Source organism: Odontesthes bonariensis, chromosome 8 (assembly GCF_027942865.1).
Source record: "Odontesthes bonariensis isolate fOdoBon6 chromosome 8, fOdoBon6.hap1, whole genome shotgun sequence".
NCBI lineage: Eukaryota > Metazoa > Chordata > Actinopteri > Atheriniformes > Atherinopsidae > Odontesthes > Odontesthes bonariensis.
The window spans coordinates 15,196,144-15,212,667 of record NC_134513.1 but is presented as its reverse complement, the minus strand read 5'-3'; the positions used below and the strand labels follow the sequence as shown (position 1 = coordinate 15,212,667).

General features: G+C 42.6%; 1 protein-coding gene across 2 annotated transcripts in view; it reads right to left on the bottom strand.

The window, feature by feature from the left end:
• celf2 (cugbp, Elav-like family member 2) overlaps positions 1-16,320 on the bottom strand; it is a 243,674-nt gene extending 227,354 nt beyond the window's left edge. Inside the window, exon 1 of one of the 2 annotated variants that reach the window (XM_075471887.1) lies at positions 16,099-16,320. In XM_075471887.1, the coding sequence (XP_075328002.1) occupies positions 16,099-16,151 (53 nt within the window). In that variant the 5' untranslated portion in view covers positions 16,152-16,320. Of the gene's footprint in view, positions 1-1,038; positions 1,956-16,098 lie in introns of those variants that run through there. The other variant, XM_075471886.1, reaches the window with a different exon arrangement.
• Positions 16,321-16,524: the final 204 nt, after the last annotated feature.

Below are 16,524 nucleotides of genomic sequence, written 5' to 3'. Positions count from 1 at the left end.
CCTTTCATTTAAAATGTCATATTTGGAAGACTCTGCTCCAAGAGCTATTAAGCGGAAATGTGTTCGTCTATAAAAGAGCTCTTCTGTGCGTGATTGCCTTTTAATAGCCGTCCATACGTTCATGCTTCAGCCTCGCTTTAATGTTCCAGTGCACTGGGGACTGTCAGCGAGTGAGGGGAGAGAACCCAAGGCCTCGAGAATGTCTCATCCAAATTACCGTCATCTTCCAAAGCACGGTGTCGAGGGGATGAGATGAAATGTTATTATGCTGCTGCGGTGGAGCTCATCGCCGTGTATTCAGTGTGTACGGCGACTAGATATGACAGGCAAAAACGAAAGTGTTGTAATATCATACACACAGAAATTACAACAATAAATCTGATTTAATTATATATATACATATATGTGTATATATATATAAAATACTGGTTTAATTTGACTCAAATAATACCCTGATTTGAGTATAATTATATATTTGATCAAACATCACTCAAAGACCACTTGTGGAATCACCTCTACTGGCTTTAAATGAGAATTAGGTGGGGCACGACAGCAACATATCTCAAAGCAAAAACATGATTTTGATTTGAATTTTGAACACAAAGTTAGAGAATGGTAATACATAATGTCAGAATCTGTTGCAATCCAAAAAATAACCTGCCATCAGTTAAATCTTCTCGATGAGAAATTGCCCGAGTCGAGCGCTCCTGATGCTCCTTTGACAAAGAAAACAAAACTGTTCGTCAACGCGACAGGACGGAAGAAAAGGAGAGATGGAGGAACGCGTGGAAAGTTTTTGCCGGGAGTCTGTGGCGCTTTTAAATGTGGACAGTCTGTCACGCTCATGCCTGGCTGTGTTGTTGCTTTGGCTTCTGAGTCTTAGGTTTGGGCTGCCACTCCTGCTTCCCATCTGCCCTCATCGGGACACCTTTTTAGGAGCTGAGGGAGCAACCAGTCTTCGCAAGATTGCCTCACTACCTTCGTGGTAATTAGGCCGACTCCACTAGGTTTTCATTGTGAGTTATTCCAAGTACTTACCTTGCGTTTTGTCTCCTTAGTGCGTCGTTTCCCTCGTCCACTCTCCGTACTCTGGTTTTTCTCATGCCAGTATTGACGTGACGTCCATGGTTGGATTCCTCTCACCAGGCCTGTTCCACTTACCTGCCTGCTCGCTCTGCCCCGCCCCGCCGCCGACTCAGAACCTTTTGCACCACAGCCAGCACCCTCCCCTCCAGAGGTTTCCCTCTGGAACTAAGTAAGGACAAACCAACCACTTTTGGACTATTGATCATTCTGGAAATCCCTCTAACTTTCTCCCTCCTCCCTCAAGAGTTCCACGTTCTGCCGGATTCAGCTCCACTTATTAATAAATACTAATTATACTCTGATTCACCTCGAGTCCTGTGTCTGCTCTTGAGTCCGTGTTTGTGAGGCGGCCCGGCTTCTACCCGTGACACAGTCACATCAATGGCCTGTTAAGAGACTGTAACCAAGGCAACAGACAGCAGGATTATGTCAAATGGAAATGCACAAAAGATGCAGAGATGCTTTGTTTAAAACATTTGCAACACTGACTTAGTGTAAAAGAAAAGTAGAGGAAAGAAAATGACGACAAGCCGAATATTTAGGATTAAAAGCATAACAAACACATAATTATACTCTGGGCTTGAGGGCAGGATTTTTTGTGCTCCGCTAAATGCGTATGTAGCTGCATTAATCCCACTGTGAGGCAATTTTGGGGACTTGAATCAAATTTAAGGCACAAATAAGGTCTGCGCAAAGAAAATTTAATCTTATCTATATTTCATGATTAAAAATAAGTTGTGGGTGAGGCTAAAGCTGGGGATGGTAATGGCTAAAGTTTGGTAAAGTCCCCAGAAATTGAATTCTGATTGATGCAATATCCCTCTCAGGGACCAAAATAGGATGAGTGTGCTTAAATATCCACAATATATGTAACTATAAACCAGCAATGGCCTTAGATACAGGACCAGTGCAAGCTTTGTTGAATATTATGCGTAAAACCTGAGAGAATACCCAGCAATGATTACATGCCATTTGTTACAATGGGTGTCTAATTCCATTGCCTTATCATGCTGCTAATATGCTAGTCGCAAACAAAACAGCTGATTCTAAATTAGTTATATTTGCTTATCTGTCATCATGACAAGTGAACTTTTAAGGTTAAATACAGAGGAAATTACAAATTAGTTTTACTTCCATTTACTTGTCCAAAGTGCAAACTTTTTTGCCTTATTTTTTTCAATAAAGAACCTAATTATTATAATTAATTTGAATACCAAACATAATGCGTCCGTGATAGTTTGTACTGAACGTATATACATCAACATGGGTAAGCTTTTTGTTTTCTCCAAAGAAATAGTTCTAGTTTCTATCCAGTGCTCTAAAAATAAAGAAAACTAGTCATTTGGTTCAACCTGCAAAACACCAATGCTGTTTCCGAATTCAGCTACAGTGAGATATCCTGATTTAAACTTTGAACTCAAAAAGTCAGGGTTAGGGTTAAGGGTACGTACAAGCGAGGGATGGGCACTGGGTTGACTAATCAAGACAGTTAAAGTCGATTAGTCGTGACTTCATCGCTAAACTACCAGGGACGCAGGAAGTGGGGTGCTCCGGTTGCTGCAGCACCCCCCACTGGACAACAGACGCAACTACACCACTTGTGTATTAGCCTAAATTCAGGCATAGTTTTTCTCCCCCTAATTATTATTCTAAAATAAAAACACAAAATATGAATGTTTTCTACTTTTTTCATACTTATAAGTAGTTTTAAATGTCTTTTAAAAATTTGGTTTGAAATGAATGATAAACTTTTAGACCTCAACCAGACCGGAAAGAACAGTGGCGTAGAACAGTGTGACGGGAGAGACGTTTGTTTATTTAGCTTGTGGTGTCAAGCTAGCAGCAATGCGCCCTTATGAGGGAGTTCATCAGTGCCACACCAGAGCGCAAGGCAACCTTTGGAGTTATTCCATCTGGTAAGCAATGCTTTTAATTAAGTTCGCTTTGGTTAAATTGTTCTCAGCTAGTTGTGTGGTTTTGCTGCTTGATTAGCCTAATTATTTTTCTAGTTTCCTTTATGTTATCAGGCTACTATTTCAGAATAGCAGACTAAAACATGCCTAATTGGTACTGTGTATTTCTTTTTTCATTATTACTTTGCTGTAGTTCATTGAATGAGTGCAAGTCTGAGGAGAATCAGCGCGGCTGCTTCACTGCCCATGCACAAAAGACAAAGTGCCAGGGCAGCGCGATTTGCTCTTGAGCGCGTTCCGTCTCTTATGCGATACGTCTCCACATCAGGTGCGCGTTTCCCTTACGCAAGAAGAACTTGATCATTTCAACGTGAGATTTAAAATAAAAAAATGGTAAAATCTAGCCTCCTTGTTTAGGCTACATAAAACATGCGAGAGTAAGTCAGATAGCCTATGGATTCGCTATTCCTCACCCTAAAATTGATTAGAATGCAGGAAATTGCATCTAAAAAAAATGAATCCCCCCCAGCACCCCCTGGTGAAAATGTGTTCCTGCGTCCCTGTAAACTACCATAAATCACTTAAGTAGTTATTTGTTCCAGTCGTGTGCTGTTACATGAGCGTTTAGCTACAACAAAACCAGTAATTTTTCTTTGTCTTTTCATCTGGTCTTTTTGCACCAGAAGTGCAACCTTTTTGTAACGGTTCAGTAAGCGAGTCCACATCGCGCTGCGAGAACCGCGGTAAGCTAGCTAAAAGCCTGCGTAATGTGTGTTCGACTATGTTGTCCAGTTGAGTGAAATACTGCGATGCTTGGGTTCGTTTCGTTGCTGTTATCGACATCTGCTCCGTCGCTTCCGCTATAGGTGCAAACTCTGGCAGAAACAGCGCCGTAAAGATTAGTTCCCCGTGTCAGCGTAGTGAAACGTAAGACTCGTCCTGCCCCGAACGGAATTTAGTCGACACTTAAAAAGAAAAGTGGTCGACGATGTGCGCCATTCCGACTAATTGATTAGTCGTGCACATCCCTTTTACAGTTAAAAGGCTGCAATTATGCTCATTAAGTTTAACTATTGCTTGAATTTCCTTGGGGATCAATAAAGTATCTATCTATCTATTAAAAACACCTTTTGTTTACATTAACATGCAAAGAACTGAAACCATGCATATACTGAAGGTCTAAAACAAAATGATTAAAGCGTGGTGGATGTCTCTGTTCTTTCTTGCTGTGGAGCAGTTTTAAAGTGGTTGTGCTTATCCATGAGTGCTGATAGTTTCAGTTATTTTGTTGGAGTCTTCTGCCAGCAACTCAACAATCCCCCCGTCTGATAAGCTGTGAAATGTGGAAGTTGGTAACTGAGATTTGTTTTCTTCGGGAACTCGATGCAGCAGACCCAGGGAATTTTGCTGACTAACTCTGTAGGAATTTCCTTCATGGCGAGCAGTTTTTTTTCAGTGTCCATTTCTCTCTTTATGTCTCACTAAAAGGCTTTCAAAGAAACTTGGCGAATTTCAAGCGGTTGATGGAACAATTTGAACTCAAACTCTGCATTATTCTTGGTATTCCACTGCGCTGTTTGTTTGAGATTGTATGTGCCACGCTGTGAGAAGAACAGTCTCTAATTTGTCCACAAACAATGAACGCATTCTATTATAGGTAGGCCGACTACATGCAACGCGTCATGAATGGCTAAAAAAAAAAAACAGCGGTTTTAAATTTTGAGAAATGGAATAGGAACTTGCATTTGTTTTCAGTTGCCCGATCAGACAACCACATGAGAATTTTCACTTTAGCAAGTGAGGACAACTGAAACACAACTTTATTTGACCAATTCTGTTGGCGAGGAGGTTGTAAAACACGAATAAATGCCAGAGACATTGGAGAAAAGATGCTCACGTTATATAACTATAACACAAGTTGTTGCTTTGACGGCTTGTAACGTGAGCTTATCAAAGCGACACGCTATCAACCTGTTTTCTGTCCAGGTCCGGGTCTGGCATTTTCCGGCATACGTGTCTAAACAGAAAGTTCTCAGGTTGTTTTGAGGTCTGTTTAGGTCCCAGTTTTTTGCTCTACCAGTAAAAGTCAGTGAATTCCTACCTCCTCTACAGTGCATATGTCACTCTCTTACACACAAAGACACATCGGATGGCTCTGGGGCTTTTACTTGACTCATCTGACTGTAAGCAGAACATTAAGCAACAGTGTCCTTGCTTAAAATATACCATTTCAGCAGCTGCACTAACAGCACAATTTATTGACCCCACCCCCCACCACCACCACAGTGCTATCTCATTGCTAGTCTTTGGCCCTCGAGAGTAAAACCCATCCATGTCAAGAAGAGATAAAACTAAGTGCTCAGAACATATGAACATCTTAAAAATAGATCAATCCAATAATGTACTTTCAGTACATGCGAAGCTTTTTAGTTTTTTTTTTTTTTTCTTTACCGTGAGAGATGTTCAGTTTCCCCTTTGTGGTTCTGGTTATCTTAAAAGCAGCAATTTGTTGATTGAGAGGGTTTCTATTATTTTACCCACTTCAGTGTAACATCAGCAAACGGATTCAGGAGTTGTAGTGCTATGAATCTTTAAGGGTGCACTGAATAATCAATGAGTTCCTTGAATGCCACAGATAACAGTGTCATGGGCCCATAGGCCAGCCAAATGGATAACAACTGAAAGGTGTCACAGTGCAAAATGTTGCAACTTAAACATTGCTTTCTCACTTCCTTTTGATGATTTTGATCTTCTTGGAAACCCAAGGGCGAGTTTTGAAAGGAGGAAATCTCCAGTGTTGCAGTGAGGACACAGAAAAGTTGATTGTATTGTGCAAAAAGGAGAGCAGAGTCGTTATTACACCGTGTAATCCTACAACTGAAATGTGGACATTTCCAGGCACGGCCGCCCTCCTTCACAGCAGGAGCTTGTTGAAACAATTTTCCAAGTACAACAAAGACAGCAGTGCTTCTTAGGGTTACATCATGCCGTCCAAACATGCTCTTTTAAGGACATAGGACATAAGAAATCACTTTTATGACTGCAGGATGGGAAGCTTAAAAAATTATTAGTCAGAGATTGCTTCAATAAGGACTGAACCATCTTTAAAAAGAATGGTTATTACAGTTTAATTTGGCAGAAAACGCTCCGCCCATCACAAGAGCTCTGGAAGAACAAGCACCACCAAGGACTGCTGGGACAACACTCTTGATTAACATAAACAGCCTGTGATGAAGTCAACAAACCCAAAGCTTAGAATATGGAGGTGAGGCTGTGAAAGCTGATGGAACGTTACCATGCACATGTATAAACATGACCATATGTTACTCCGTAGCTGGTGGTCACTCAACTCGGAAAAAAAGCATGCATGATCCATGTAAATCAAGGACCCTCCAGGGGCTCCATTTAACAGAAAAACGAGTGACCAAAACATGCTTGTTCCCAATGGATACGTGAGTCAGTGACACACATGCAGCCTTGTGTAAATGGTATTTCAACGACTCACAAGCCATAAACTCCCCACCAACTGATTTCAAACTGAAGGTGCCATTGGGATGAGAGGTGAAACATCTTCAAGAATCAAGAAAAATAAGTCCAGTTGCCCTTATTCAAGCTCTTGGGAGAAGGGCAAGTTGAACCTGACGCCCAGGAACTAATTATAGAAGGGACAAAATGTGACCAGAAAAGACCCCAACATGCAAGAGGTCCCTCTGAACAGTGTGCTAATCCATTGGGGGAAGGAAAAAGGACTCTACACAAAGACTGTGCACAGATGATGGAGCCACCCTGATGTCATCCATTGGTTTGCATTCAGTTTTGAAGCCTTAAATCAATCTTCAGGGCCTCCTTTATTCTTTTTTTTTCCCTTACTGCCATATGTGTGAGGTATACAACATGTATACCACTGAAAACGTAGCCCTGTTCAAAGGCATACCCTCTTTAATAATCAGTTTTACTCTAGATTCAACCATAAGTGACTAAATGAACATCGTGACCATACATAAAGGTTGCTGAGGTACTAAATCAAGTGAAACAGTTCTCCCCTGCTGGCTGTGGGCAAGAAAGTGGGACTGTGACACTGGCATCGCCTTCTCTTTTCAGACCCAGAGGCAACATCCATCTTTTATATACAGTCTATGGCTCCACCTCAAGACTCAATTAGTATCCAAGTTGAGGTCTTGGATGTGAGGATGTGGATGCAGTGGACCCTTAAAGTTGCCATGTGTAAGTTTAAGAACAAAGATGTTGGAAAAAATATAAGCGTTCTCTAAAACTACCTTTCAATTATTAATTGCTAATTGCTTTACTGAATGAATTGTTAGGACTTTACAACCTTCTCAGGCAGTTCAAAGTGTATTCAAATGTCGTCAACATTGTCGTCGCCTATTTGACATTTTTTAAGCCTACGGCAAGGGGACATAGCTGACTGTGATGAATAGCATGCTGATGCTAAACACCACAAAATGACTCTTTTTTTGTGGAGCTTTTGTTTCCTCGCCTGGTTTGCAAGCGAGCAGGCGAGCCCAAACATTTACTGGTGTAGAAGAAGACAGTTGTTTTGTCTGAAGTTAACCAGTGGCCGTATCTGTGTTTGTTACGATAATATTTATGGTGTAAAATCTGAAATACTTCCAAAAGTTGCTTCTTAGATTATTTGGTGTCATGATCTGCTGCATAGGGCATATTTGCTTGCTAGATCTCTCTATTTCCATTAGCTTAGCAGATAACATTAGCCTATTTTCAAGGTCTAGGTGATGCTAGAGCAACCTCTGCAGGAACACAAGGCAAACTAACTCTAATGGTCTGACGCATCATTCTATACGTCCTATGGGGCTAATTTTCTTAAATTCAAACTAATGTTCCAAGTTTCTACACGATCATGCCGATGTTTGAACTTCTGAGAACAAATTAAAGCACCTATAAGGCCACACAGAAGAAGACTCTGCTCAAGGGACCAATAGAGAAAAAGAAAGGGGAGGAATCTGCCATTTTAGACATTTTTTCTTAGACTTTTCTTGAAAGATACAAATTTGAAACATCGAGCATTGTAGTTAATGCAAGATTCGACTCCATTAAAGAAGTGAAAACACTTTTACGAAAGACAGAACACAAGAATTAAAACATCTGTGGTTAATGCTGTATTGAAATTGCTGATGATTAATAAATGACTTAGGATTGAGATCGAATTTGCTTATTTTCTTCTAAACGGGTCATTTGGCCTACTAATGCAAAGGTATCTTATTGTTATAGTGGGTGGATAGCATTTGAGATGGTTGTTATCTCCAACATGACTACTAGATGTGTATTTTTGTACGGTGTTCCTTTAATAATGTGCACAACTGCTGTTGCATAAAGAGTGAAACCGTGGGATGCATACAGAGCTCAACATCATCACAAGAGCAGCGTGGATGATTTAGTGACGTCTAGTGGTGAAACTGCAGTTTGCAACCCCCTGACTGACCCTTTGAAGAGAGAAGGAGAATTTATAGAGGCTGCTAAATACGCCAGAAAATATAGAGCTTGGGTTTGTCTGTTCTGGGCCACTGTACAAACGAGGACTGTCTTCGATATATAAAAAGATAAAAAGATGAAGAAAACACCACGAGTCGGTTGTGTTGGCAGTCTAAACCTAAAGCACAGCCATATATGCAAATCTATTGCAAAAAAAAAAAGAATTGTATTTAAAATTTTAGTACATTGGAGGTCCTTTAAAAAAAATCAAAAGTTGTAAAAAATTGAAATCTGGAAAGCATTGCTCAGAATTAATTGGTAAAAGGGGGTTTTCCTGTCTCTTCACAATAACATGACAACTCAAGAGTCTGGAGTGAATCAACTCTGGTTATTACATCATACGATGTTACTGTTATAAGGTCTCCACCCTGCAGCACTGTTCTATTTCCAACACAGTGTGCGTGTGTTCCTGTGTGTGTGTCAGCATCATCTATTTAATAGAGCACAACGCATGTGTAAATCCAATTTCATAACCATGCTCTGGTTGATCATTTTCAACTGGCAGTATCATACCTGAGGACATTTTCCCTGCGACCTTTCGCAACTGTGCGCCTCTTTGCATCTGGTTTTAGGCGGCAACCACATTTTGTCATAAAAGAGGACAACAAAGGGCTGTCTGCCTTCATCGTGATTAGATGATTGTTTAGCAATATGCTTAGACAAATTTGGCAGCTTGTGTGCCGTCATAAACCAAAAAAAAAAACCAAAACATGTCTGTTGATTAAAGATGTCTGTCGACCCTTCTGCAGTCAACCGGCTTCATTTCCCGCTCTGTTCTGCCGAGACAGCTTCTTTAAAGACAAAACCAATCCCGTCTACTCTTTCATTCGCCTTTTTTTCTCTTTAGCTTGCTCTGTTCTAATTCCCTCTTTTGTTCTCTCGCTTTTCGCAACCCTCCAGGGTCACCATCTGCATGGCAACACTCGCAGTGTGACACTTCCATAACCCTAGGAGCGAGGGAGGAGAGGAGCAACAGAGAACAGACCCATCTCCCTCTGTTCACAGGCCACCCATAATTCATTTGCTCTCCCTCTCATCCCCTCTGTACTATCCTTTCCCTGCAGTCTGTGCACAAGTGTGAAAGCGGATCTTTTCTGGAATGAAGCTGCTGCTTGTTTTAAATGCGACCTTTTCCAAACCTTATTCAGAAAAAACCTACATTATGCGAGTGTGGAAGTGTAAAATTGGAGGCGTGCAATGAAGCAAACTGCGTTTTAAGTGTAATGCTGATATGTCACATTGGTTGTTCGTCATGTAGCGATCAACTTTTAAGCTGATTAAAAATGAAAAAAATAAACAAACGAGCAAATAATTTGAGAATAAGTACAAGTGGAAGAAAAATTTCCTTTACCGATAGCCTCGGGAGCTACACACATTCAGTCTGACCTATTGGCGTGACCTAAACTCTCACTACGATTGGCCAGTTGTTGTTTGGCTTCTGGTCCTTTTCTCTCTCTTTTTTTGGCTTCACTGCGCGCATCCATCAGTCACACACATACAAAGATTATTTCCTTCTTTTCCCTTCTTTTCACTGGGCAGAGCGCCAGTGTTTTTCTTTCCTTTGCCGACTCTCACCTCTCATCCCTCCTCCTCCTCCACCCACACCCATCCACCTCATTTCGGTTGAAAAAGGAAAAGTCTTAATTTATTCAAATAAGATCTATTTTTCCCATTCTCTTTTCTCTTCCTCACTGTCTTTTCCAATTTTCCCCATGGCCACATGCATGTAGATGATCACGGTGAGGGAAAAAGGGAAAAAAAAAAGCACGGGGAGGGGGAGTACAAAGATCCATGTTGGAAGAAAGCTGGAGAAATCTGCCTTGGATTGTTAAGTGGATGAAAAAAGAGGGGACTGAAAAAAAAAAGAAAAAGGGTGGAAGAAAGAGTGTACTCTATACTTTCCTCTGTCTCTGAAGCCATACGGTATAAAGACGGTTGTGTCTCACTGGGGGGAAAACACTCACACTCGCTCGGGTTTAAAGCTTCTTTATGGGCCCGGCAGCCGTCGTGCACATGGCAGCAGCACCTTTGAGAATAAGACTATAACAAAGTACAGCACTAAAATACAGCCAGAGGGAATGATTAGCGCGTGTGTTTATGTGTGCGCGTTCAAGAGAGCGCGAGGCAGCTGGTAGAAAAGAGAGCGCCATGCTCCAGGTGGTGCATTATTAAACAGATTTGTCACTTTGGGCCAGCGGTGTTAAGTGTGTGCGTTTGTCTGCCGAGACCAATGCATAGGTTTGCAACGAGCGGCGCTGATTGAGATGGAAATCAGTGAAAGGAAAGAAAGAAAAAAACGATAATAAAGAGTCTTAAAACGTAATAGGGGAAATAAAAGAAGCAGAAAAACAAAAAAAAGGGATTGAAATGAAGATGATAAAATGAGACGTTTGAAAAAGTGAGAAAGAAATAGGCATTAAAGGGAAAAAAGTCATTTGTTGCACATAGTTGATCTAAATACGTATATTGCCTCAAGCTCACTGACTATATTGTATGTATGAAGACACACTCACAGTTGTCTTCACGTCCTTCATGTCAGGGAAAATAATATGAATCTATATCAATCATCCGAACCCTGATAATAACCCCTGAACCACCCCAAAAATTTAAGCCTTTACACTGCTGACTACAGATTAATGTCCTCACAACATGAGCATTACAAGCACACAAACACTGTCATGTGGGGTGTGTGTTACAGTTGTGTTATAAATCCCTGCAGCTGCTGTTGACTAAGCTGATCTTTGCTGGATGGGGTGAGTAAAAAAAAAAAAGAAAGCAGCTCCTGCACATGCCATGGCAGTAACACTTGTTTTAGAGAAGAAAAATAGCATTAAAGAGGCAGACATTGTCCTCCTGCGTGTGTCTGTGTGTGCACTGTCTATGATCTGGAAGCCTGCGGTAGGTAATCTTACTTTTGGAAGAAATCAAACAAGACGACGGATGCTGAAACTGCCAACAAATACAGAGGATAGGATGAGAACAAAGAGTCTGCAGAGAGCATGCACACAGACGCGCACACAATGCAACACGTGCACACACGGTTTAAAAGGCTGAGAGTGATTCAGCATTACGACCAAAATGTCTTGGTATAACCAGCACCGTCGCCAGGTATTCAACTCTGATGGGGCCAAGCGATACGGGAGGAGCTTTAAGACCATTTTTTCCACACTTTCCAATTTCTCTTGACGGGTTTTGCTCTTGAAAATCTCGAGAAAAACCAACTCACAAACGGTATTCTCGACAAAAAACGCCACTCTGAAACATAATATAATAAACGTGCACCTTCTTAAATGTCAAGATGTCCTGCCACTTAGGGCTTAGCAGCAGGTACACTGAAGGGTAGTTAAATCTCCTGCGTATATACATATGTTCCGACATATCGAATACATCAGAAATGCATGTAACTCTTGCCTAGTCTTTACTTCGTTTTTCTCCTCTTTCTGCACCTCTCTGCTTTCTCCTATCTCCATCGCTTATGTTTTATGACGCACCCTTGTCTAAGCTATATAATTATCTCTTTCTGATTCCAGGGAGTTCGGAGGAACTCAGCCCTCCCTTTCTTTCTCCTTCTGCCCGCCCCGTCCGCCTCCGTCACTCAGACCCTGAATGCTGTATTGTTCCTTGTCGCTACAAAGGCTTGACTGGCAGCTGTGGGTAGCTGAGAGTGAATGCTGTGCCCGCCTTCCTTCCTGGACATGGTCGTTATGAGACTCAAGCTCCAGTGGGGATGCTTCACTTGGCAAAAATGCAAATGAGTCCAGACTGAAGTTCTAATTTAAACTTAACTTCGAAAACATCGATTTTCTGCCTTTGTCCCTCAATGAAACCCCACAAGCATCGACAACAGACGGAGGCAATACGGAACGGCAGATTTCCGATCTTTTGTCAACCCAACAAAATTTCCTAAAAATAGCTTCTCGGGGATGTCACATGACCAAATCAGCATCATCATTCCTCATGCGTCAAATTCAGCTTCAGCGACCAGTGTCCAGCGAGCAAATCAGAGAAAGAGGGGGGCGACAACGGCGGTCGTCCATAAAATGAGATCATAGCAATGACTAAATATCCTGGATAAAACATGCCAACAAAGGCAGCGACTGAATAGAAAACGGAAGGAGGCTATCAAAACTCCGAAAGCTTAATGTCCAGTGAATTATAAATCCATCAACATGGCCGTGCATTACTCTAATGATTGAATTGTGCCCGTATTAATGAAAAAATGGCATCAATAAACCTTTTTCCATCATGACGTCGTAAAAACTGTGTGGAAATGTTCAAATTAAACCTCTCTGCTGCTTCAGCCAGCGAGAAATATCAGTGCCTTCCTTTACGAAATGTTTTCACTGGTACCCTTTAGTTAAAACCAGACTGAGAGATAAAGTGCCTCGCACGTTCACCACACTCTCACACACACACACACACACACACACACACACACACACACACACACACACACACACACACTATCCGAGGGGATTTAAAGATTCAAACAGTGGTCGAGGTAATTAGGCAGATGGATTTGTGCCTCTCTTCCCGGTCCGGCGGGATATAAAGCGACACATCGCGCAAGCGAACAAACTCTTTAAGTGGATTAATTAAAACCAACACGGCGGGGTCAAAGGTCAAGCCCCCTCTTCCCGTGTCCACCTCCTCGCTCTCCTCTCTCAGTCCCTCCTGTCTTGCTCCGAGTGCACTCGAAGCTGCAGGACGGAGCGAGAGAACGGATTTAGATGATTGGATGACGGTAAAAACGGACCCTGAAGAGACAGAGGAGGGGAAACGGGTGGTCGAGGCAATGATGGTGGAGGGGGTATTTTTTTTTTAAGCCAGAGAGTGCGGATTTCAAGACTAATTTTCAAACCAGTGCTGAAAACTCCTTCTTGTTCCCACATTCAGTCTTTACATTGGCTGGTTTCTCTTTGGGAAAAAAAACGACTCTGCTGAAAATCCTTTACCTTCTGTTTGCATCCTGATGGCAAAAGGATAAATCGATACTGAACTAATCTAATCTTCGCCCGTGCATGTGGAAGCTGAATGTAATCAAATGAAATTAATACTGCTGTTTCTCATTATGGAATAACTGAGCTGCGCTTCAGATATGTGACATGCACTGTGAGCAGGCAGATTTCTAACATCAATGCGCGGTGCTCTCTGGGGAACACGAGTGTGTGTTTACACGTGTGTGTGTGCAGCCTGGTACAGTATGCAAAAAAAAAAGAGCCCAGAGAGTGAATGAACGGGAGCAGACACGCCCTGTCGATAATCAGATGACACTAGTTTCCACAAATGCATGTGCACACATTTGTCACTTACAGTACATTAACTCCATGCTGCATTTAAGTTAAATCAAAATCCACAATGACCCGCGATGATACGTTAATAGTTGTGATGTTGCATTTGTTGCTGCATGTGTCACAGCAAGAGAAGTCCCTTCTCCCATCCAGGATGGTAGCTTTGCTGATGTTCTAATGGATCACTCAGTCGTCGCTGCAGTGCGGCCATTATAAACTCAGCTTTAGCCAAAATACGTGATGTAAAATGTAAAAAAAACCAACAATATTAAACTAGATCCAGCGTTGGCACGCCTTAACGCTTCCCTTTGTTCAATTGAGATCCAACAATAACAACAAAAACACACACTTGTCTTGTTACGACTGTGTCTCTAAGGGTGTGTGTGTGTGTGTGTGTGTGTGTCTGAGCGTGACGGAGGTGAGTCTCATTACGGAGAAAACAAGAACGTCGTTGAGGTGCTTCATTATCATACATGATTGAGAAATGTGTTTCTGGTTTCAGTCTGTGTGTGTCTGTGACCTCCAGAGAGCAAAAGTGTGTGTGTGTGTGTGTGTGTGTGTGTGTGTGAGCAGCGGGCTGCCGGTGAGCTGGACTTTATTAAGATACATCGTCTTTGGAGAGGGACAGCTGCTCCTGCCTCTAATCTGAGAGAACAAAGGTTTAATAAAGCGAAGAGACAAGAGACAGAGGGGAGGTAAATACTTCTTTCTCCTCATGCAATCCTTGCTCGCTCCCTCTTCCTCACTGCTCATTTGCTTCTTTTCCTTTTGAGCCACTGATCAAACTCAAATCAAACTCAATGGATTATTTTTCTGTGGAAGCGCTTTCATAACTTAACCCCCCCCCCCCCTTCCGATGCTCATTGACCTTTGCCTTTTCACCTGTTGAGCAGACATGAGTGTCTTGAGGCCAATATATCAATTATTAACTGGTTATCTGTGCAAAAAATTAATTAAAGAGATATTTTTAATGCTGCCAAGAGATCTGTCCCCATTAGGCAAATGGACCGCGAGGAGAGTGCGTCCACAGCAAAAGTCTTCACCGCGGCTATTTATGAGTGTGTGTCAGGTCAGCTGCATGGCCTATTTCTCAGTCTGAATGGTCATCAGTGCCTGTTTGGGAATGACATCATTTAAGTCCCCCCCGTTGGTCCATCAGCAGTTCACTGAAATATGCCTGCTCTACATTTTTTCACTCATTTTCTATTTTGGATTTGTGGATAATGATAGTGGGATGGAGGGCAGCAGAGGCAAAAAATGATGAAAGAGGGGAGAGGAAGCATTAAAAGAATAATTTGAGGGTCTTGAGGGTTCTGACTCCCCTCTCCCTCTCTAAAATAGAATTTGCGATAGTCCTCACCGAGTCTATCGAGGGAATAATGACTTATTTATCAAATAGCTGAAATATTCAGGGACAAGGCCTTTTAAATTCCAGCTTTTTAAATTCATAGGCTTTTCTGCTGAGATGCTTAATGACAGTGAATGTATTCATAGTGATTTGCAGGTCCAGGACTTAAGCCTTATGTCCACCTGTGAGTCTAATAGCTGTTTGACGAAAATGAGAGTGCTCACTGACGACAAGCAGAGAAAGAGCTTCACCTTTGACCTTATGGGAGGCTCGGAGAATCAAATTTGTATCAGGACCGCCCTCATGAGGCCCGATCCAAGAAATAAATTGATGTGTTGCTCGAGCAAAGCTGAAAACATGTTTTGCAGCTCTGGAGATAAAATTTAATGTTCTCTAACTGTGCGCTGCGGCAGGCAATCAGCCATGAGTAAATGTTTCAAGATAAATTCCTGGAGGGGCGTACTTTTTTCTGGCAGCGCATGAGCTCAACATTTGGAGGGACCATATCAGTATGGGGGGGGGGGGGGGGGGGGGGGAGGTTGATAAATGAAATGTAATATTACTTCAAGGCTGAAATGTGAGAAGTTTGGGGATAATGCTGATGAAGCGCCGTGCGGGGCAGCATCGAGGGTTAATGAGATGCACGCGGACACAACAGCTTGCATGCGTCAGACTCATGACAGGGCAAAGGGGAAAAGAGGAAGAGCGGCTCAGAAAGTAGAAAGAGCGCTGTTTTCGGAGCAGATTATAGCCAAAAGGGCGCAAACCGTGCGTAATTACGCACAGCAGCGCCACTACCATTGCTCAGAGGGCGACGGCGACCTCTTGTCAGCGCCGCGTCCCACCCTGATTTTCTCCGAAACACCACCTCCACTCCTGCCGCTATCCACTCTCTGCTATCTCCTCGTTCACAATGGCGAGGCTGTGGAGGAACTGGCCGGGCGCTTACCTTAACACGTTCCAGCTTTTCAGAGGGTCCAGGTCTGAAATTATAGAAACCATGGTCGACAGCACCGGGAGAGGGAGGGGGTGCAGCAGAAAAAGGTCGAAAGAAAAAGCGGCGTAAAGGCTGTAAACTCCGTCTGCGAATGACAGCGATTGCTCGGATGCAACCCGTCCTGGTTGTTCAGTGGGTGATGAGCGCTGTCACAGTTCTCTCTCTCTCTACCTCTCTTTCTCTTTTTCTCCCTCTCCTTCTCTCTCGTGCGCACTCTCTCCGCCCCCTCCTGTACCAAGCCTGCGCTCAGCAGACGCGTCTCCGAGCTTCCTCCGGTCCCTCTTTCACAAGCAGGCAGCTGCGGCTGGGAAAGCAGCCATACAGCAAAGCAAAAAAACCTACCTGTAAACCTAATTTGCTCGTCTCCTCTGCAAAAAA